Source organism: Clarias gariepinus, chromosome 2 (assembly GCF_024256425.1).
Source record: "Clarias gariepinus isolate MV-2021 ecotype Netherlands chromosome 2, CGAR_prim_01v2, whole genome shotgun sequence".
Lineage (NCBI taxonomy): Eukaryota > Metazoa > Chordata > Actinopteri > Siluriformes > Clariidae > Clarias > Clarias gariepinus.
Window position 1 is genome coordinate 31,887,398 of NC_071101.1, and position 25,103 is coordinate 31,912,500.

The following is a 25,103-nucleotide window of genomic DNA, read 5'->3' on the forward strand; positions in this document are numbered from 1 at the left end:
GCTTTTTGCACAGTACTAATTGTTATCATATGACAAAAAGCTACACCCATATTATACCCATGTCAGACATCATGAGGAATGTCAAAACACCAACTTCACTAGCAAATGCGTTTCCATAATACAAAAAAAAAGGTTTAAAAATAGATTTTGTTGGTTTTGGAATACAGTAAAGCATACTGAAAAATCAAGCACACTGAGAAAAAAAATCTCACACAGCTGTTTTGATGAATCCTTGTTTTTTTCAATTAAAGTTTTAATATAAAAATAAATAAGATTAATTTTTTAACTGAAAAGCATGCTTTTTTTTTTGGAGCTGATCTCATACAAACATCTCATAGAGGAATACAGTACCAGTCAAATGTTTGGACACGTCTTCTAATTCAATGTTATTTGTTTGGTTATTTATTTTCTAAAACATAGTGGATACTTCAAAACTGTGAAACATATGTAAATAGGTAATTACTGTAAGTAACAACAATAGGAAATTGTTGTTGTTGTTGTTTTTATTGTTGTCATTGTTCAATGTGGGTGTAGGTCAACTGTTCTGGATCAGTTCTATCATGTGCATTTGCAAAAACCATGAAATACCCTGATGGAACTTACCTCTGCTGCAGAGGAGGAGTTCATTTAGAGTTAGCATCAAAAATCACAAATTAACAGCACCTCAGATAAAAGCTGTAATAAAGGCTTTTATAACAGCATAATTAGAGCCATAAGAAATCTACTTGTTAGTGAGACTAATCAGGAGGAAAAAAACACTTAACTTTAATATGGGGCATAAATATTGGAGTTTGGATCGAAGGAAAAAAGGTCATTGACCCTATTCCAGAGTGATGACATGAAGTGAGGCAGTGGTATGATCTGGTGCTGCTTGAGTTGGTCAGGTCTAGGCTTAGCAAGGTTTTGTGGCAATACAATGAAGTAAGCTGATGACTTGAATAGACTAAATGACCATGTTATCACATCTACATCTACATTTACATTTAGGCATTTGGCAGACACTCTTATCCAGAGCAACTTACATTTTTATCTCATTACACATCTGAGCAGTTGAGGGTTAAGGGCCTTGCTCAACATCTATGGAGTTTTTCTTTTTCCTGATGGCACAGGCACATTACAGAATTCAAATTGTGAAAGTGTGGAGCATCAGGAATCATTTTCACATAAGTACATGGCCACCACTGTGCACAATAATCAAAGCTAAAGGAAGTCAATGAAATCTTCAAGTGTGTGACTTTTTTTAGCCTTGTAGTGTGTGTTTGTGTGCATCTGTATTTATTTACTTTGTATTTTACAATCAGTTATTTTTTATTTGTTGATGTGACAACTATTTAAGTGATTCAAATATCCGACACATACTGTTAAAAAACAATTATTTTTGAATTTAGTGTCAACAGTCCACAAATCTGAGTTAAGCAGGTTCAATATCACAGTTTAAATGTATATATGCAGTAAGACTGAAAAGTTGTATTATTTTCATAATGTTATAACATAATATCATGTCCAATTTTAAGATCAATTTAAATACCTATTATATTTTCCAATTCATTAGTCAAACCCTTTAAACAGATTTAGACCCATGTACAAAATATTTTTAAAAAATTGCATATACCTGCTGCAATAAATAAATAAAGAAAGAAAATATATCATAAATGAAGTTATTGTAGGAAGAGATTGAACAGTTTTTGGTGGCAGTAGTCTCAGAACGGCTGGCTGCTCTTGGCACCCCGACAACTGTCAAAAGAATGCCCAGACAAACCAAAGCGTGCAGACAAAGCATGTAGATGTGTGATTCTTGCTGGACATCCCAGGTGCAATGAGGCTAAATCTAGATCTGCAGCTATGTCCTAATTCCAGAACATGGCTGCGGATATGACAGTCTGTCTTAGTCTTAATGATGTTTCACAACCCCAAGAGTCATGAGGGCTCACAGGGGCAGTGGGAGGATTGAGTTCCGGCCAGATGGATCAGATGATACTGTCAAAATGATCAAAACAGGAGAGTCACAGACAAGAGTGGCTTTGAAGTATTGACCATATGACTCCTCAATAATGAGGCACACTAACATTCTAACAAGATAAAGACATTTGTGAGGAGAAACAGAATATGTCTCTTCCTTAGGACACATGTATTTTCGAAAATTTTATCAGTGTAAAAATTCCCACACAAAAGTCAGTTCTCCCTGATAATACAACATCTACTAAATGAGAAGGATGAAACCAACCAAATGCAACTTTTTAAACTGCTGGTCATGTTGCATCACAGAGTGGCATAACACATTCTCCCACAAACATGATCTTACAGATGTCCACGATAGACTACCATATCCCGGTGGTTGAAATGTAATAGACAGTTTGCCATCCCCATGCGCCCTTGGCTCCTGGACATGAAAAGCTACAGCATCATCAGGATTTAAACTCACAATTTCCATAGACTTTAAGGTAATGGCTTTTTTGTTGTTCCACTCAACAACATAGGCTACTTCAATATGTATTAAGATGAGCATGCTGTTGCAAATTCATAGCTGATGTATGCTTTAGATTGCATTTAAGAAAAGAAAAATGAGTCACACATTTTTTTTTTTTAGCAAGAAACACAGCTGGAAAGATAGATCTTTATTTTTCCCATTAGTAACAGTACAAAGTAAACAATCGCAAGTACAGTTAAAATAGAGACTGTACAGTCTACCTAACAGCAAAACACAGGTGCAGTGCAGAATGTTGCCTGCACATTTGTGGGTGGGTGTGGGTATACATGTGGAACATCACACAAACCTTCTTTAAGGTACCAGTAGCTACACTGCTGCTGCGTACAAGTATAAAGTTACTAAGGCAACATTTGCCAAGACAGGTTGTCTTGAAAAAAAAATTGTTAATAAATAAACAGAAAATAATAATGCGAGGCTGTTTCCTCTTTGTGGTAAACCAATGACATTAATTTATTTAATATTAATTTATTAATATCAGCCTAATGACTTGTCTACTCCCTTAAAAATCCTGACATTTGGTGAATTCCAATCCGAACACTTAATGATGTTTATAGATTGAATCAGCCTAGCAGTCTGTGTACTAGACCACAATGAATTATAAATTGCCTCCCATCTCCAATTAAATTCCCATCACCTATCTTGTTCCTTTTATCTGCCATTGTTCATTCTTTGCCTGTCTTCCTCCTGAATACTCAGCCAGCTAATCATTGCAGTGAATGTTAAGGTACAGTATAATACGAGATGATACCGTTCCACTCTAGAAATCAAGTAATAGGATTTTAGCTATATTGGGCATTTTTAAGTGTATTTGCCATAATTACAGACTGCAGGATTACAATCATTAACTAATCAGTCACACATTTCCCATGAGACTTGTTATTTCTTTTCACATAATGTTGCAGTGCATGCTGTATTCATGTTCATTTTACAACTCCAACTTATTAATAAAACATCAATGATGAGGCAGTACTAAGTACACATACTGATGGATTCACTGGTTAAACATTGATTGCAAATGGAAGCTGCTACTTTCACTCCTTAAATAATTTCCTAGTCTTAAATAAAAAAAATGTAAAAAATCTACATAAAAATACAGTTTAATAACTGAAAGCATTACCTGCTTTCAGATGGCCTCCATCTGATGTTTTAGCGATTCTAACAATTTGAACAAAGTAAACACAATTGACTGAACCTACAGTACATGATGCTGACATTTACAGTATGATCACACCTGTTTACATGTTTGGAATGGTAAACATCTTTGCTGTCCAGGAACTGAAAATCTCTCAAATTTCTGTTAGCTGGCTTCATCACAATTAAATATTACTTAAAAAAGAAAAAAGAAAACACTGCACATATGATGGAGTACAATATGTACATGTACCATGTTCAGACTTCAGTAAGCTGCTTTTGCAGAAATGATATTGTTTCAGTGGCTTCTTTTAGGGTTTTCATAATATTTCCTAAATAAAAAAATACATAAATAATGTAAAATTGAAAAAAGCTGGTTGCACCACACAACTTCAGTAATTATTCGGGATTAAGTCATAAACAATGTGTCAACAATATAAATAAATCTATATTAAACATAGAGGTGTTCTACAGTAAGTTCATTAGATCTTCCTGAAGTTCAGTTCAGTTCATATGATCATCATCATTGCTTTTTCCTTCAATCCAGTCTATGATGAAGTTCCTTTAATTACCTGATTTTATAACAGAACCAAGTATGCCAGTGATTCTACTGTTTCTCTGTGTGATTCTGATGGGAAATCCATACAGAAGAACAGATGATTAGACATGGTTGTGCTTGAAGAGCGACAGCTGGAAGGGGATGCACGCCTGAACAAGCATTCACTAACAACAGGGTTATTCTCCAAGGACTGAGGCACAAACTTTATTTTCCTCCAAGCGTTCTGCTCAGATGTTTTCCCATCATCAGGCATCTCTGAAAAGGGGGAAAGAATACAGAGTCAGAGAGATTTAAGGACAAACATGCACTCCACTGTATCCAAGTCTGGCAAAACTATGAGCATTTTCAAATTTAACCCTCTATAAACTCCCAGGGGTTCAGATGTGCGTTTTACATACTGTAATTTACATATTTGGTTTGCTGTAGTTCCTGGATAATTTGTAGAGCTTAATAAACAATATGCTGTAGGTTCACCATGATTTTTATCTACTATCTACTATCTTTACTGTAGTTAAAAACTTTACTTGAACATAACATTGGTAGCAAATGGAATCCCTATTCCTTCTCCTTCTCCTTCTGTAAATGTCATTTACAGATTTATTCAGGCACTGCTAACAATCCCTGCTAAAAGCAAAATACTTCCTAAGGGGTATTATCTAAATAGTTTCTGTAAGTTTCTGATGAAAAAAATGCTGAACCATATGAAAACCTCCAGGGCAATTCGCATTAGGAGACTTAGGAGTCCAGGTTGTACCCCCCCCATTTCTTTACAGGGTAAGCAGTATAGAAGATGAAGAAGATGATCATTTTTTATCATTATTTTATTTCTGCTTTAAGATAAAGAGTAACCAACTTCACAGCCATAACATTGTTTCCTTTCCCAAAATGTTTAAACACAACATGAATATATTAGAAAATAAACTTCTTTGTATTATAACCTCAGGCTGATGGAACTTGGCATTAGAAAAATGGCCTAGTATTCAGGAGATTTAAGGAGCAGTCTTATTTTAAGTGGAAGGTGTTTTCTGTTTCCTTTTTAATTTTACATACAATATGCCAAGCACATTTTAAAAATAGAATGATTTTTGTTTACTTTAAATTACTTTATTAATTAAATTACTTCTGTAATTTCTCATTTGTAACATACTTTTAAACTGGGGGATTCCGTAAGATAAAAAAAATATATATATTTGTACTTTTGGAGTATGGAACCTAATCTTATTAAATGAAAATGCATATCTGTAGATTTATGCATACAAAAAAAGGGCAGTTGATGCTTTCCTATGAATAAGTTACGAAATAATATAAGCATCAGTCAGAAAAGAAGTGTACAGTAAGTAACTGAGTGACAGTGTGGTTTCATGTGTTTTAGGGCAGCACTAATATAAATTGGTTCCACACCAGATCTCAGTCAAGAAGTGCTTAAGCATAAATTTACTAAGCATTATTGTAGGCAGCTGAAGTACACTCAATCTGACCCTCAAGTCACGTCCTTGGAAACATTAGCATTTTTTAAAGTAATTGAGATTATGAATATTAGTTACAGCATACTGTAGGGATATGGTTTATTATTCAATTAACTACTTATGGCAGATGGTCAGAAAAAAGGTAATTAAATATACCATTACTTGTTGCTGTGGCTGTATACTTAATGTACACCTTTAAAGGTTTACTCTAAAAGGTATTTATGGTCCTTATGATCCTAATGATATATGTTAAATATTTTTTCACTATATCAACTATATCCACATTTAAAGCTAAAAGACACTTATTAAAAAAGAAAAGATACCATACTACCCCAACAACAAGAAAATGCACAGTTAGTACAAAAAAATATATTTCGGTAGGTACAGTTGCAAAAATTCCAAGAATAGCATTAACATTTGCATAATGAGTAAAGATGGTAAGTAACATGTAAAATTGTTATGCGTAATAAGTCATGTTACATTATGTCCTAGGCATCATAATATCTTTGATAGTTAGATAATAATATGGAAAACAATGATTTTTAAACATCAGTTATTGTGCTTCCATGAGATTCATTCAACACACTGTGTGACTGAAAAGTCAGCATACTGTGCTACTTTTAGTATATATTGTTCTTACATTCAATACAATGCAGGGACTGTGTATGTGATGAATATTTGATAAAGGCTGTCTTTGTCAGTTATGATGTTTCTGCTGGATAAAACCTTAAACCTGGCCTAATAATATTTTATCATGCTTTTGTGTCAGCATGTAGGAAGATATTTTTACTATGCAGTTTTAAGCTATTTTTTTTCTTTGGCTTTGCCCTTTTTATCCTGCAAGTCATCACACTGGATCATTTGATCCGCAAGACCTGGCATGGGTTTTACGCAAGATGCCATTCCTGTCACAACCCTCTCTTTTGTTCTAAAAAAAATATGCTCCCTTTTTTTCTATCCAGGTTTGGCACCAACACTGCATGCAGTTGCTGTGTTGCATGGGCATAGGTTGCGGGCTTGTCCAAGAATCCAACAGTGGAGAACCGGTGGCTCGACCACTACCCTCAATTGTTTAGTGTATATACAGTATTTACAGTATACCTGTTAAGTAGTATTTATATTTTAATCATACATTTTGTATAATTATAGAAATCATAATTCATTATTGTATCAAAATCAGAATTGTAATCATTGCTTTTATCTTACCCTCTGAAATAAAACTGAAATAAATTACAATACCATCAATATTGTTCATTTATAGCATACTCTGATATTCTGTAGTCTCATTCTGTTTCAGAGCATGATCTCTTTTCCAAGTCAGCCAAGTAGTTTTTTATAAAGGTCATGACATCAAAATCTACAGACAATCATGATCATTTTCCCAACAGTAGGAAAAGATGCATTGCACAGCTACTGATATAATTGTGTCCAGAAGGAGCACTCCCACTGCCTCGTTCTGTCTGTTTTCATTTATGGTGTATTTTTAGCTAAAATGATGGCATGCCCCAAGTTCTGACTGCCCCAACTACTATAGCACAGCCAGATAGAGTTTCCTCAGCTTAGTGCAGAATCCCAGTGGGCTTTTAGATGTCTGTAACTTAAGCCAGACCATTTGGCATTCTGTCTTCAGTTGGGATGCAAAAGTTAACATGCATGCCCTGCAATGGTCTGTAGAGACACTGCCAAGGCCTACAGCCCAACTGCTCTTCTGTTGGCTTTCTATCTTATTTACAAAGCAACATATGCAAAATCTTGTTTTATCAACATCAAAGTGTTTCTTTGTACTCTTGTGATTAGACCTTATTTATTGCTACCATCCCAGACCCAGTGTAATGCCTATACGATTTTCATTACCTGCAATGGTGCAGAATGTCACCTGCACCATGATCTAGTCCATGATGATAAGTTTACCCAATAAATGCCTTTTTCTCTTTATTGTATTATTTTTCATAGATGGGGTCATCAATGATGTAATCTTCCCTATACAGTAGCAATGACCGCTGCAGTGACAGTCAAAGGTCATTGTGGCCAATCATCTCTTAGTAATGACAACTTGAATGAATGGATCAATATACCGTCCTCCTTTTAAGGTATCTGACTTAACCTTGACTTTACAGCACCAGTGATGGAGTGTGTGTTGTGACAAATAACACATAAAGCATGACTTAAAGCACAACAGAAAGCCATGCAACAGAGTATTTTTCTGCTACAAATATTCTGTCACCCAGAAATAAAATAGTCTCTTTTTCCTTCTTTCCATCTTGGTGTGTATTTACTGTATACTGTATTATAAGCATTTTTTTAGCAGAATGCCCCAGAGCGTCCACTACAGTCGGCTTCCCCTTTTTATTTTCAGGCAAATAATGCTGACATGGTGAGCCCAGCTGACAGTTTCAGACCCTTGTACAGAGTCGAATCTGGCCTAAACACAGCAGTCTAAACAGCTTGCTAGTCACAAACATTCAGTAACAACTCACAAGCACAACAAGATGCTGACAAAGCCTTAGCTAGTGCAATGGGTTTTTTCACCTCTAACTTAAATACATCCTAAAATCACCTGAGTCAAGAATTCATTTGCATGCCTTTTTGTGCTGATTAAGTCACCATTTAGGACATTTTTAAGCTAAATAACATGATGGATTGATAACAGTAATTGAAAGACGTGTGTCCATGAGAATAGTATGTTGCAAGCAATATGGTGTGGTTTTCTAAAAATAAAGACCAGATGAAATTCTTATTTGTTTAAAGCCAGACTTTGACTGATGTAATATGGAACAGTCATGTGTCCAGGAATTGCATAGAACATAAAAAAAATATTCTAACAAATATAAATCTATAATATGTGCAAATTCAAGTAATATTTCTCTTAGTATATTAGTATACTGTATATTAGAAAATATAAATAAAAAAAATATATAAAATATATAAAAAATAATTGTCTATTGTATCTTGTAGACTTTTTACTTATTTCATGCTTGTCACTGGTTAATGACATTTTTTTATATAATAATTTCACAATAACAAATATTTGAGTTCCATAATTTTAAATATTCCAGTTTACAGATTTAATGTTGTTGCAATTAATTACATCACTAAATAAATACTTGGCTCTATTTAAATTCATAAACAGTTTTTAACTAGTACATAATTTTTTGAGAATTTACTATAGTCAACAATGGGAGGAAACACAAACAGACCTTCTTAAACCTTGTTTTTTCAGTTCTAACAGTCAGTAAGTCAGGAGAAGACTGTGAATATGGGGAGTGAGATAACAAGCCCAAGAGACAGAGAATGAGCCACATGACATTAAACCAAATAGACTTTGTCCTCATTATCTATAATATTGTAAGGTTTTTTGAAATTGTGTGAACTTTCCCATGTCTCTATTTCTTACATCTCTCTTTGTTCTATGTCATATGTCCATAAAACTACCTTCTTGCTGTGCATTCCTTATAGGGTAATCATTCCTATGGCTTGCTGAAATCCTTTTGTCTAATTGGAACATGTCAGTGTGGTTCCTATCATCTGTCTATCTCCGAGTCTTCATATGACTAATTCTCTTTGTTCTACCTGGAACATGTTAATTACTTTTGTATCTTGTTAACAGATGTACGTGACACAAGGCATGTGCCTGAAAAACTTGCAGAATGTCACCTGCACCATGATCTAGTTCATGATGATAAGTTCACCTACTAAATGCATATTTCTTTTTATTGTATTATTTTCCATGGATGGAGTCATCAATAATGTAATCTTCCCTATAGAAATGACTGTTGCGGTGACAGTCATAGGGCATTGTGGCCAATCATCTCTTAGTAATGACAACTTCATTCGTGTTCGTCCCTCTCTAGGGAGCCAGTTGCTAAGTGTGTTGAGATGCAGCAGATGCATTTAGCTATAATTTTTCTTCCTTTACTTTATTTTTAACAAAACAAATATATTGTGGCGTGGGCGGGGCGGCGGCTGACGACCAGCATGCCTTTCTGGGATGTCGGTGTGTGTTCACCATGTTGGGGAAAGGTGTTCTGGTTAGTGGCTTAGGCCCTGTTGTGTGTGATGGGGGTGTGTGACGTGTGAAATGTGCTCCAGTTCAAGCTAGTGCTGAATTGGATGTAGGCTCCTGAGTGAAGGGGCTGCTCATGCCATACCTGCTGTGTGCTAAATAAGTACTCACAGCCATTGCATTGGGCAGCAAATAATAAGCTCACACGCCGGGTGGACGGTTGGGGAGCCCCGCGGGGCTTTACATCGACTGTGTGCCGGACGGCGTCTTACTGCGGGCGCTCGTAGACACCGGCTCCACTGTTTCCCACGGGTTGTGGAACTGTGAACCGCTCATCGCCAGGCAGAAGGGCCCCACCCAGCGCTCGCGGCCACCGCTGCAAGACTTTTGGGTGGGGGCACCTATGGGGCGAATGGGCATGGACACTCACAGCCAGCTCGGCTCTCCGATGTCATCTACCGGGTGCGGTTGGCAGGGCAGGCATGAGTTTTGCCCCACCGGGACCGTCTTGCCAAAGGACGCCGGTGTTCCCACCGCCAGCGCCGACCGCCTCCACGCCTCCGAAACGGAGTTCGTCATGGTGACCAGGGACGGTCACAGCTCGGGTGGGGGCAGTGTGGCGTGGGCGGGGCGGCGGCTGACGACCAGCATGCCTTGCGGGGATGTCGGTGTATACTGGTAAGAGCCCAAGCAGTCCTGGAGTTACTGGACGTACTGAAGAGTGACGCGGTGTCCCAAATTAAATACTGATTTGCAACTGATTTGGACTTATTATCATGGCCTATACATGATACTATGACTTCTTGCTGTATGAGGAGTGGGATTATTTGGAGACAGACAAATCTTGCTCCTTAGTATCACCCAGCACCTTGTCCATGTTCACAATCAGCTCCTACAGTTGTGCAGACGTAGCTGTCATCAAATCTTAACACTTACGCTCATTCCTTGGATCAGTATTGTTCCATGATATATGTAATCTATTTATTTTTACCATGTTTAATGCAAAGGTTTGCATGTGCAATGGTTTCATGGATAGATTGTGGGATAAAAGTTATTTATTGAAACTACTGCATCATGTGTCACAATGTGACTTTGTACAAGGAGGTAGCCAAGTGGCAGTTAATGGAACTCCAGTTACAGTACTGTATATACGCTTCCAGCATTTATACATTAGGAAGAGTCTCTAATGGTCCCATATAATATGCCTAAGTAAGGTTGTCTTATTTTGTGTTTTGGGTTGTCTGAGATTTTTAAGAAAACAACTAAAACACCACCCTCTTCACAGTAAGATTACACATAAATATGTATGTGGTGTTTATATGCAGTAACTGTTAATTTACTTCAAACATGCAGGATGTTGATAGAACACAAGTCAACCAACAAATAGGGGAATAATTCTGTCTCCTGATAACATTCCCAGGGGTTGCCTCTTGGTATCCAAATGGCACAATATTCATACCATACCCATACCAGGGGGAAATGGCTTAGAGAACTCTTATACAAAGACATAAAATTGGCTTAAAATATTCCGCTTGCTTCAATTCCCAAGTACATCACAACCAATAAAATAACAGTGACCTATCTTACAAGCTTTGACCCTCAGATATTTTCTTCAGGATTGGAGCCAGTTCTATTAATTTCCTTAATGTTCCCCGAGGAACAGATTAGACTGTCTTCAATGACCTCAAGCAGACAATTTAATTCAATGCAGTATGCTGACATATCCATTGTGTCTATGGAGAACAGTCACAAAAACTGAGTTGTTTCTGCAATCTCTGCCCTGTTCTTGCAAGGTAACAATAACAGCTGCCTAAGAGATGGATGTCATAGACCTCTATGGAAGGCTTCTTTAAACTAGGTGAAAAAAAGAAAGATTCAAAAACTGTGTTAAATAAAAGGCATTTGATTTATCCAGGTTTGAGCTGAGAGAGATGCAGGAAAGATTTGAGGACCCTTAAACTGCACCATATTACTGTATCTTTAGTCCAATGGATCTATGTATGTTTATCATGTCTGCATTATTATGTATAAAATCATTCACTGTGTTCAAACTTAAAAATTAATAACTTTAAAAATAAGAACATTACAGAAGGTTATTTGGATATAAAGAAAGTAAAATATTACATACTGTAGCAGACCAGTTTTTAGATATAAACAAAAAAAGTACTTATTTATAGTATTGTGCAAATGTTTTTAGAAACAAGTCATAAGCAAAGATGCATTTCTAATTTTATAATGAGCACTTAAAAGTAATAAAATAAACACAGTATTTTGTGTGAACACCCATTACTTGAAAATAAAACTTGAAAAAAGGAGTTAGATCCAGATTTGCGCAATTTTATAAGTAAACAGATAGCAGGTTTTAAAATATTTCTTCTGGTAGATTTGTCACAAATAATAAATTATTTTTTTCTGTTGTTATTTATTTAAAATTTTTACGTTTGGAAATATTAGATTTTTTTGTACATAAAAATGCAGGCATGATAAACATATAACAAAATTTGTAACGTGCTATTGATAAAGTGAATAGAAAAAGCAGCATATTATATGAGTGACTCTAAATTTATGGGGGTTGGACAATGAAACTGAAACACTGGCCAATTTAGTGTTGGAGGTTTCTTGGCTAAATCTGACCAGCCACCTTCATTGATTGCACATTCCACCAGTAAGAGCAGAGTGTGAAGGTTTAATTATCAGAGTAATAGCACAGTTTTGCTTAAAATATTATGTGTAATACTACACAACATTATGTGTGACATATCAGAGTTCAAAAGAGGACAAATTGTTGGTGTGCATCTCGCTGGGGCAGCTGTGACCAAGACAGCAAGTCCTTGTGATGTACCAAGAGCCAAGGTATCCAGGGTAATGTCAGCATATCACCAAGAAGGACGAACCACATTCAACAGGAGTAACTGTGGACTCAAGAGGAAGCTGTCTGAAAGGGATGTCCGGGTACTAACCGGGTATGTTGCATGCCCAGAGTAAAGCATGGGTTGTGAATCAGTAATGGTTTAGACTGCTATATCATGGCATTCCCTAGGCCCAGTATTTGTGCTAAATGGGCGCATCACTACCAAGGACTACCGAACGATTCTGGAGGACCATGTGTACCCAGTGGTTCAAACATTGTATCCTGAAGGCGGTGCCGTGTATCAGGATGATAATGCACCAATACACACAGCAAGACTGGTGACAGAGTGGTATGATAAACATGAAAGTGAAGTTGAACATCTCCCATGGTCTACACAGTCACAGATCTAAATATTATTGAGCTACTTTGGGGTGTTGTAGAGGAGCGAGTCAGGAAACATTTTCCTCCACCAGGATCACATAATGACCTGCCCACTATTCTGCAAGAAGAATGGCTCAAAATCCCTCTGGCCTCTTTATATATTCTATAAATTTTGGAACAACAAAACATTTTGCCATTTGGCCTCTGTACAGTACTAACCCTGAAACCCATGGTCATGACCAAATGTTGATTTTCTTCTTACAAGATGCTTTGCCCACCCTTTTATGCAGCTGCCTTCAAGTGAAAGGCCTGCTCTACTGGGCCAAGGACTGGCTTGGCCAGTAAAAATGATCCCATCTCATTGCCTTGTATAGTTTTCACTGGATGTTTTGGTCCATACTTAAAACATATCCATCTATATGAATGTGAATACAGTACATGTGAAACAGCATCCTCTCAGTTTTGCAGCATCTGGTTAACAGAATAGCCCTACAGTCTATTCTTCATAATTCATCCTGCTACTTTTATCACCAGTCAGGTCATCAATAAACACCAGACTCTTTCACTTCCATTGGCAGCCATAACATTGCCTCAACCATGTTTGACAGATGATGTGGTATGCTTTGGCTCATGAGCTGTTCCTTTTGGTCTCCTTACTTTTCTCTTTCCTTTATTCCTGTCCAAGTTAATTTTGGTTCCATCAGTGCAAAGAATCTGGCAAACTTTTCTGACAAAGTCTAATCTGGCCTTTCTTGAGCATAAGCAGTGGGTTGTAGCTTATTAAGGAGCTTTTGTATTTACTTGACATTTACTCTTGACATTTGTATTTACTTTGACAATAACGTGTCCATCTTCTTAAGATTGTCCTTGAGTTGGGTAAACTGTATGCTGCAAATGAATTTTTCTTCATCATGAGGAAGTAAAACTTATACTTGTTCCAAAATTTATGGCCTTGGCTCTATTTATAAAGATTGTTGTGATCATGAGAAACATTTAAAAAACAAAAACAATACAAAGGGTTCATTTTTAAAATGCATCATTAGCCTTCTACTCTTCTTCGGTAGCTGTCACCAGCAGTTTATCATAGTAATCCATAACTGCTGGGAGAACTGAAATGGCTAAACCAGACTGTAAACCTCCTTTTTCTTGGCACCAACATTCTCAAATATTCCATCTATCACATTTAGCTCATTCATGGCGCCACTTTTTTTGCACAGCTGGTAGACTCACTCTACTGATCAGGTTTCAGAAAGAAGAATGTCTATGGGGATGTGGTGTACTTTTCTATTACATGTTGTCATTCACTGTTGTGTTTTGCAAAAAACATGTAATTCATAAGCTACAAATAAAAGAAAATATTACAACTGGAAAAATAAGTTTGGTTATGGACAGCTTTGTTTTAAAAGGTAAATGATGTGCCAGAATTTGGTAATCTGTGGTTTGAGCTGTTAATAAAATGCTGAGTTAAGAACCTGGAAAGTTATAGAAATGCTGAACTGGAGTAAGTGGCAGGCATCTACTGGATAGAAAGAAATACAGGCTAGGGAAGAATGCGAACCAAATACCAGAATGGTTTGGCGATGCCACATTGTTAATGTGATATACGTAAGTGAAGTGTAGGGTGAAGCTAAGTGCTTTTGTAAAATAAATCTCAAAATATAAAATATTCTCTCTTATCAAATTTTTTCTCTGATTAGATATTTCTTTAAAAAAATATATATTTTTTAAAATATACCTTTGCCAATACCAGAGCGGTATGGACCCACTTTCAAACAGAATTAATGTGCTCATAAGCAAGGCAACCAAGCACCTTATAAACAGGCAAAGCAGGTGTTTTGTATTGTTCTTGATTCCCTGCCTGGCAGCATCGGCATCAGATTGACTATGGGTCTAACTGAACAGAAATCTGATACTAAATAATTTTATACATTTAATTATTTTTAAAAGGGTCATTGTTGTCATGAACTTAACAGAATGTTTTAAAAAAAATTGTGAAATTAGTATGAAATGTCTGAGAAAATATGTATAAATCAAAATGATCAGTTTGTCACTGATGAGCAAGCTGATGGCAATGGTGGCAAGTGTAAACTTACTAAGATGGCAATAGAAAAAAACCTTGAGAGGAATCAGATACAAAAGGAACCCATCCTCATTTTGGTGATAATGGATAGCAGGAATTGATTTGCAGTCATACAGGGTGTTAAGAGGCTGCAAGTTCAATATAACAGGGGAGGGTGTGTGTTGTGTGTGTATGCATGGGCTTCATCTGTACAGTGTATAATCATCTAAACATGTTATCATGCCACATGAGCATGTGTCCTTACCTTTGTGTGCATTATTGTTTGTTTCTGTCTGACTGTGAATTTGGTTGTTCTTCCTTAAGTAAAGAAATCAGATCATTTATCATAGAGTCCAGTAAGTGTATGTAGTTACAGAAGATGAAGGACTCAATATATAGTACTCTGAGGTGGCGTTTCCAGACAGACTACCTGTTACTACAACAATTTGTTAAATAAATATCATAAAACTTACTCACTTTACAAACCAGATTCCAAAAACGTTGGGACACTATACAAATCGTGAATAAAAACTGAATATCATTTTAAGGGAAAAATATGTTAATTCAAAATTTCATGGTGTCAACAAATCCCAAAAAAGTTGGGACAAGTAGCAATAAGAGGCTGGAAAAAGTTAATTTGAGCATAACGAGGAGCTGGAAGACCAATTAACACTAATTAGGTCAATTGGCAACATGATTGAGTATAAAAAGAGCTTCTCAGAGAGGCAGTGTCTCTGACAAGCCAAGATGGGTAGAGGATCACCAATTCCCAAAATGTTGCGCAGAAAGATAGTGAAGCAATATCAGAAAGATGTTACCCAGCGAAAAATTGCAAAGACTTTGCAGTTATCATCATCAACTGTGCATAACATCATCCGAAGATTCAGAGAATCTGGAACAATCTCTGTGCATAAGGGTCAAGGGCGTAAAACCATACTGGATGCCCGTGATCTCCGGGTCCTTGAACAACACTGCACCATAAACAGGAATGCTACTGTGAAGGAATTCACAGAATGGGCTCAGGAATACTTTCAGAAACCATTGTCAGTGAACACAATCCACCGTGCCATCCGCCGTTGCCAGCTGAAACTTTACAGTGCAAAGAAGAAGCCATTTCTAAGCAAGATCCCCAAGCTCAGGCATTTTCACTGGGCCAGGGATCATTTAAAATGGAGTGTGGCAAAATGGAAGACTGTTCTGTGGTCAGACGAGTCACGGTTTGAAGTTCTTTTTGGAAATCTGGGACGCCATGTCATCCGGACCAAAGAGGACAAGGACAACCCAAGTTGTTATCAACGCTCAGTTCAGAAGCCTGCATTTCTGATGGTATGGGGTTGCATGAGTGCATGTGTCATGGACAGCTTGCATGTCTGGAAAGGCACTATAAATGCAGAAAAATATATTTAGGTTCTAGAACAACATATGCTCCCATCCAGACGTCATCTCTTTCAGGAAAGACCCTGCATTTTTCAACAAGAACAGACTGGCCATTTCAGTACCCGGATCCTTCTACTACGCAGCCATGATGTTGTGATTGATGCAGAATGTGGTCAGTATTCCTGAGCCCATTCTGTGCCAGACCACATTCTGCATCAATCACAACAATCAATGGCCAGTCTGCAGTCCAGATCTTTTACCTATAGAGAACATTTGGCGCATCAAAAAGAGGAAGGTGCGACAAAGAAGGCCTAAGTTAAAGGTCTGTATTAGACAAGAATGGAAGAGCATTCCTATTTCTAAACTTGATAAACTGGTCTCCTCGGTCCCCAGACGTCTGTTGAGTGTTGTAAGAAGAAGGGGAGATGCCCCACAGTGGTAAAAAAATGCCCTTGTCCCAACTTTATTGGGATTTGTTGACACCATGAAATTTTTAATCAACATATTTTTCCCCTTAAAATAATAAATTTTCTCAGTTAAAACTTTTGTTCCGTGATTTATGTTTTATTCTGAATAAAATATTAGAAGTTGGCACCTTTTTCACGATTTGTATAGTGTCCCAACTTTTTTGGAATCCGGTTTGTACCTTTCCACTTAATATCAGAGAATACTTTTTAAAATTTATCTGATAAGTTACAATAGAAAAGAAGCATCTGTACATTTAAATTGTCCAAATAAAAAAAAACAACCTTTTTTATTTATTATTATTATTTTTATATAAAAACAAGAATTGCTAAAAATTTGCTCAGATTCTCATTGCAATACACTAAAATACACTTTAGGGACCTTAAATCTAGAGTACAGAACAGTTTAGCACTCACCAGGCGATTGATGTGTTGTGTGCGGTGTGTGTCGGACTCTGGGCTTCTGGCTTCAGGCTGTGTCTGGGCTGGGATTGATATTGTGGTTGTTGGTAGTGGGATAATCCTGACAGAGCTCCAGGATGAGAAGGCTGCCCCTGACTCTCCTCTTGCTCAGGCCGTTGCCACTGATTGCGAGCCTGCTTCAACCAGCGCCCCCCAAGCCCCCACTTCTCCAGGTAAACCCTGAACATTTCATAGTTTATGGCTGAATAGTAGAGGAAGTCCAGTGCCAGCAGCACCATGATGAAAAAGCCATAGATCCACACTCCAACTAGTGCTGTGTAGTTACTGAAATAAAGCACAGATACGGTAAGAACAGTTGATTCTGTTCAGTAATGGTAGCAAATCGAGCACTTTAAGGCCTACGACTGGTTATAATGTCTAGTTGCCTTGGTTTTGATTATGTTTGTTTATTTGTTTTAGCTGGCTGCAGCAATATAAAGATATTTTTGGCTTTGACACAATTCTTCTTGGCAAAAATAAGTCTGTGCAACATTTTAAGCTAGCAGTACTTGGAGAAGAGAATGAAAAGTATAATATAAAAGTTATCATTAAAGTGCAATAAAGGGTAATTTTCATGCTTCTTCGTCTGAGTTTCTGTAACAAACCTCCACCACTACAACCAGGATATAGCAGACACTGAAGATAAATGAACTGATGAATGAGGCAGCCTGTTATATTTAAGTAGCTGTAAAATTTGATACAAATGATTTTGCATCTCATGTTAATGGCAAAATGATTTCCTACTTGAGTATAAAACAACTTTTAATCATTTACAGCCTGTCACTGAAGACCATAGATGTTTTAAGCTGATAACTACTTCAGTTACTTGCTTTTACTAGCAGTGAAATTCAGACTTTTCAAAAACATGCCCTTTTTTATAGACACTGTGTATAGCCGATGGTTATTTTTGAACAAATTAAATGTGCATAAGTGCACAAAATTTTATGCACAGGAAATTCAATTACCTGATCAGACAAGGTGAAATACAAAAGGATGAAAATTATGGTAGCTGTAAAAGCAAGCCCTTTCACAAAGTAATTTTTAAACAAATTCTGTCTTTTATGTGCATTTAGGTTAACTTCCTTGAAATATTTATTCAATCCCACACCAATCTGTAGACAAAAAACACTTTTTACTCTATTCTCATTACTGGATTGTTATGCATCAGCTTGCTTTGTCAAAAAGTGTCCACTGCTGAGCTGAGTGTGAGTGGATTTGGTCTTTTTTTATAACCTAAGGGCACTGATAAATATCACTGGCTATGTCCTGCTGACCGCAAATGTGAATAAAATGGCTTCTCCCCAGGTTTCCTTTTCTTACACAATAATGCCTGAGAGTATAGTAGGTGAGCACAGTCTGGCGTGACCATTAGTAAAAGGAGACATACTGTGTGGGAGACAAAGTACAACTCCTAGCCTTCCTAAACTGTGATAATAACTTCATTAGGTTAAAGGCGAAGGAGTGCATGAGAGTCGCATAAATTAATTTAGCATTTTAAAAACAGCAAGGTCTGCGTAGGAAATGAGATGTTGTTCCAAGATGCAGCAAAAAATATCAGACTCTTTTGAGGTCCAGATTTATCACATAATCTTGCTTTCCGATCTGAGTGGGCTGCACGGGTTGGTGCCAGGCTGATAATCCCTCTATCTATGCCTCATGCTATCTAAATGTCAGTTACTTGCTCCACCATCCATCTGGAAGCTTTGCTATTTGCTGTCTTCTCAGTGGGAACAACATAACAGTGGTGTGTGGTCAACCAACATGGTAGACACAGCTTAATGTCAATGAAAATCTGCTATTCCATGTTAGCTTATACTAATATAAAAAAATCATGTTTGGGTAATGATTAAAAAAAAAAAGAAAAATGTAAAAATCATAATATTACTACACAGAAATTTTACACAAGCAGATCAAGTCTATTAGCTGCTTCCAACGAAATTATCAAGCTTAAGTGGCTATTAAGAAACAATGTAGTATATAAACACATTAATTGACTTACTTGTGAGAAAACCCATCTAGAGTGGTTGTGAGGTTGACCTGCATGATGGTTTGAAACTCAGTGTCATTGCAGCAGTACTTGAAAGCAGTGTTGTTGTGGTGACAACAGAACATATAGGTCTTGTTGTCTGACAGACGAGGACAGTGGAATCCAAAATGATACCGGCCCTTGTGGTCAGTGTAGGGTTCACACACCCGAAAATGAGCTGAGAGAGCTGCAAAACAGAAAACAGAATTTAAAAGGACCATGTTTTAGCATTTCTTTAATAAGTTAACACAAGTCTTAGAGCTTGCTTCAAAGTGTGTCTATTAATGCTCCAGCTAAAACGCCCAGATAAGGCATTTTCCTGCTCTGAACTGTCATTTCAGTGTCTGTGTAAATGCCTAGCTGCACCACACTAGAGAGCAGAAAAATCTAATTGGCTTGTTTAAGCCTTGGACTGTTAAAAACAGGAAGAAGATAAAAAACAACAATTTTTCTCTAATTTTTTGTGTGTGTACACCACACAGGAGTAAATGCAGCCATCTGAATCGCTAGAAATAGTAAAAAAAAAAAAAAAAAAAAAGAGAGAAAATTTGCATTAATTTTGCAGTGTTCTACATCACATCACATGACCCATAATAACCTAGGTTTATTTTGAATCAGTTATCGTGCAATTAGACACATAGTGTTTGGTCAACTTACTTTTTTTCTCTTATTCCTACCGAATCTAATTTGTTTGCCTGAGCTCCGTATTTGGGCCTGTTTTTCATAATGAATTTAAAAACTTGTCTACCTCCCCATGCTTTAAATAAGCCCTGCCAACATGCAAGCTTTTAAACCACAACTAGGCAGAAAAGCATTTAATAAAGAGAGCTGAGTCAATATATGAACCCCCTTTTATATGAACCATTTACATTAGATTTTTTTTTAGAACCTCAAACAAACCTGCTGTATAATTTATAAACTGACCTGGATTTAAAACAAAGTCCCTGTTTCAGGCCATGTTAAAAACATTTATCACAAAAGAAAGTCAACATGGTAAAAGCAGCATTTTTTAAAATAGATATTAATAACTCATTGTAAATGGTTGGATACGGTTAAATCTATTTCTGTCATGTATAATGAACAATGTGCTTTTAAAAGCAAGCACTGAATAAGGTTCGAATAAGGAGGGCATTCCTGTTTCCATCCATTCTTGAATGGACTCTGTTGTGTTCAGGCTTTTCTTATTAAGAGCAATCGTATTGATGGACAAAGGGAAAAAAGTTTGCAAGTAGATAATATTATGAGGTATAAAAATTCAGACAAAGCTTTAGTTTGCTTCAAGACACAAATACCCCGCTTGAGACATCATTCAAATCCTTTTGTTTCCATGTTTAATAACTTTGTATAGCTGTATTTCTATAGTAATACCAGACATTAATCCTGATGCAGTTTTACAAAATACTTAGTATATACAGTATATGGAATAGAAATAGGCACTTCTTTGAATTAACAACTTTGTTGTATCTTTTTTTTAACCACTTTGTTTTTTTTATTATTTAAAAAAAAATAAAAAGTTCAGTGTACAATGGAACTTTTTTTGGGCAAATTTGTTGTATTAAATAGTGTTTTTGTTTGTTTGTTTGTTTTTGCATTAAATAAAAAGTTGTTTACATACTGTATGTACAATTTTATACATCATATGTACTGTATATATACAGTATAATGCTTTTTCCCCTAATGGATTATTATTTGTTGCATTTTTTGCTATCTACTTGGATTTATTTCGAATATTCTTTAAAGGTGTCAATTGTATTGTGGGAAATTTAACTTTTTACATTCCACAAACTAAATATGTTGTGTAATGGTTCATATACATATTAGTTTGAGTAGTGTCTCATTTGCTTTATACACTTTTTTATTCTTACGCACAGTCTCAATTATTCTGGAGTAGAAAACATCCTGCGATACCATATGTAGCAAGCTCATATACTCAAACACTGATCTTTTAGTCTTACCTGCAGAGGAAAATAGGAGTAGGATGATGGCCAAAAGGTTGATGGACCGACATCTAGTGACACTCATTTTTTTTCCCTCCCCCATGAGAGGATGGCCAGAGGAGGACGGACAGCTTCAGCTGAGCTCAGGCATCATGTGTTGTGTCCAGCTGATGTTGTCATGGCTGCAGCAATCTGACAGGCCACCTGTCAAGACAGAATATCCAGCTGGTCAGGATGGATCTAACGACAGTTGTGTCACAGTAAGGGATTGAATTCTATCCAATTTTTCCCACTAAATCACAATTCACAATTCAAAATATTTAATTATGTTCATTGTGTTGCTAAAAAAAAAAAAAGAAATAAATAACAGCATACAGTAGGTTGAAAGTGATATTAACAGAGAGATGCAGATTAAAGGTGCAGGCAGGTGAATAAATATGCATAAAAATAGAGTGAGTAAAGTACCATTAAAGATGTGTCCACACCATAGCAAAGCACATAAAATGCTCATTTAATAGTTCCTTATGAAATTGAAAATGATTTGCACCTAAGCTCTTGCCTGAAGCCTTGTGTTTAAGCAAAGAGCATTGCTACTGTGCATAAGTATGGTCATTTACATGAACACATTCAAAGAGGAACAGTCCTGTAATTCAAAGTGTCTACCTCAGTTCCTTCCTCTACTATTAAGTCTTTCTAGGATTTCTTTCTAATACAGGTCACCAAACCTAGCATTTTAAGCATTCAGGGTTCAGAAAGATTTTATCGTGCATTTTATACCGAAGCATTTAGCACTATATATATATATATATATATATATATATATATATATATATATATATATATATATATATATATATATATATACTGTATATGTATATACAGTATAGTCTTACATTGTCTTTTGTATATCTGTCCTGATTGAAAACCCTAGGTGAAGTTCAAGCATTCATAACCATCCATGTTTATATTGTGTTCAAGGTCTATACATTAGACTATACATAGACTAATAAAATAAGTGTAATTTATGCAGTATGCAGTAATAGACACATCATAAAAGAAACAGGATTTCCAAGAATTTCTTCACTACCTAAAATCTGATATATGTTGTTGTTGTTGTTGTTTTTATCTAAATAAACATGATTTGGCATAGGTACAAATTTACACTGTTTGTAGCAATAATGAATTTCCCTTCAGAGCAGTGATGATTCTTGTAACACAACTGAACACTTGGAATTAAAAATAGGACCTGTTTTAGTCCTTACCTTTGTTTCTTTTTCTGTTTCCAGGCACCATTTCTCACATTATTTTAGACCTGATAAAACATGTACTACAGCATTGTGGGTGTAAAGGAATATATTTCTGGCAAATTCATTTCTTCATTAATTTGATTGCAAAATGTTTCTATGCACAGTATATCTGTATAGGACAGAAGTATAGGGTTCATTCCTGTGTTTCTGTTAAACAACCTCTGTTCTTTACACATATGAGAAAATGGGTTGCATGTACTGTGCAACAATACGAATAAAGGGTTTTCATTTTTAGTGGGTTTTTTTCAGCTCAGAAATAGCGTTATGGTCGTGGTACTGTATATAAAACAGCAAATGTAATATAGAGTATGGTAAAGTCGTTACACATCTTGAATATAAGTTAACCTTTAGCGCATATCAGAGTGCAGCTTTGGCTGCAAATGCAGACAGTTCTGGCCATTAAAGTCTCAGATCTACTGAGGCAGGCAGCCACTAACATAAATGCGCAACACACACAAACCAAGAAAAAGAGAGGCAAAATTCCTAACACATGTTGGAATAGTCAGGCGAGAGATGTGAGAGGAAAAAGAGTCTAAAGCAGTCTTCTGATTTTATTAAACAGAATCTAATCGTCAAATAGAAGCGCCACAGTAACCGGGTTGACATAAAAAAAAGAAGGTAAATGCAGTAAACTGCTGCTGCCCAGGTAAAAACTGTAGCACATTTCTAACTGGTTCCAGGAACATCTGGTGATATCAAACCTTCAAGCTTCAGGGTGTTCCTAGAATATTTTCAACATAATGTGTTTAAAGGTGCTTACAGTGTCACTGTATTAAATTTGTTAAAAGTATTTTCTTTTACTAAGTATTGTCTGGGAAGAGCACTAAACTTTACTACTTTTATTGAAGTATTAAGGCAAAAGCATTCTGTTTTTGTCAGCTTTTCTGTTAACATTTTATTTGTGATAATTATACATTGAAATACACTCATGATTTCTGATCAATATTTAATAATATAAACAATATTTAAATGGCACTTATATGTCTACTTGCATTAAACTTTTTTAAAGAAAATGTAATTATTCAGTCAAAATCAATACTACCACTACTACTACCACTACCACTACTACTACTACTACTGAACATTTCACTGCATATCATACTGTGTATGGTTGAGTCCGTGACAAATAAAATTAGAATTTGAAATTACTACTACTATTAGGATTACTACTAGTACTACAACTACTACTTCTAATAATAATAATAATAATAATATTTACAGCTAGACCAGACTTTTCTTTCATGAACAAAGAGGGGGTCCACCTGGAAGGCCTGCAAAAATATATATATATTATATAAAAGATTTAAATGTAAAAGTTCTATGTATAATCTGGCTAGAAAGCTCTCTCCACTTACAAGCAAACAAACAAACAAACAAACAAATAAGAAATCAGAAATTTTAGCCCTCAGATAGAAAATCTTTATTACTGCTTAGGTATGCATATGAAGTTATGTCTTTTTTAAATAATAACTATGCCACTATAAGCTGCTACCTTGGCCTGTGTAGCAAGTTAGTCAGAATACTTTATTGTTGCTGGTGATTACATATGTACGTACATTCTTACTTATCTATTTTGCTTCAGGTGATCTGAGAAGATTAATAATTACTATAAACAGTGTATACATGCTAATCGTTTTGCTACCTTCTCACTGTTATTCCCCAGTCCACTGATCTGCACCCTGTTAGTAGTACTGTAGTTAGGAGATTTTTTTTGCTTCTGTTAACACTACACTAATGGGTCTGTAAAATACAGTATTGTGAAGTAGTTTATCCTTACAGTATTCTTTTACACATTTCTTATTTCTATTGCATGTACATGGATTACTACTTCCTTTTTTTTCCTTTTCTGTCTTTTATGTATGCCATCAGCCTCAACTCCGTGTTCCCTTAATTATCACCATGGTAACCAGACCCTGTGGAACATTCTCTCAGGAATACACTGTTTAGTTGTGGTCCTGGCTGTTTACTTCCTTAATTACTTGAGTGGCAAGACAACAAAGTGCATTAGAAACACTTCAGCTACATGCTGTTGAATATTTCTATCACAAGTTATCAGAGAACACATGCATAAATCAGTTGTATTTTTCTATTTAGTTTTACTTAGTCTTGTTTGCTTTATGCTTCTCATAATAAGAAAAAATAGATGTGAAGATATTTCGAACTTTTAAGCAATGTAGCTGGTTCTCTTACTGTATGTAAAATATTCTTTTTCAATTTTATTGATTTACTTTATCATAGCACAGGTGAATGCATACTCTAAAACTAAAAAGAAATCAACTTAAAACAAAAAAAAAGAAATTCATTAAAAACAAATCTAAAAAATCAATTATACGCATGTTGTTTATTAACAAACTTAAAACCTGCAATTGTTAATGTGGTGAAGTGTTTTTAGAGGAGACATTTATTTACAAATTACAGATTAGTCTCAGCTGTAAGCGCTTCGTTACACTGAAAATAAATATCCCAGCATGGGAAAGACTACAGGAAAAGGATCTTCTGGAATCTCTGTAAAATGTCAAGCTGCTTTTTTGAGAGAGAGAGAGAGAGAGAGAGAGAGAGAGAGAGAGAGAGAGAGAATAACCATCTATTGAA

At 36.0% G+C, this 25,103-nt stretch overlaps 1 protein-coding gene across 2 annotated transcripts in view; it reads right to left on the reverse strand.

Annotated features, from left to right (window-relative positions):
- Positions 1–2,600: 2,600 nt before the first annotated feature.
- shisal1b (shisa like 1b) overlaps positions 2,601–25,103 on the reverse strand; it is a 38,847-nt gene continuing 16,344 nt past the window's right edge. The window contains exons 2-5 of one of the 2 annotated variants that reach the window (XM_053486410.1): positions 21,223–21,408; positions 19,241–19,454; positions 17,197–17,526; positions 2,601–4,433 (exon numbers count right to left, since the gene is read on the reverse strand). In XM_053486410.1, coding sequence (XP_053342385.1) covers position 4,433; positions 17,197–17,526; positions 19,241–19,454; positions 21,223–21,307 — 630 coding nt within the window. In that variant the 5' untranslated portion in view covers positions 21,308–21,408 and the 3' untranslated portion in view covers positions 2,601–4,432. Of the gene's footprint in view, positions 4,434–17,192; positions 17,527–19,240; positions 19,455–21,222; positions 21,409–25,103 lie in introns of those variants that run through there. The other variant, XM_053486402.1, reaches the window with a different exon arrangement.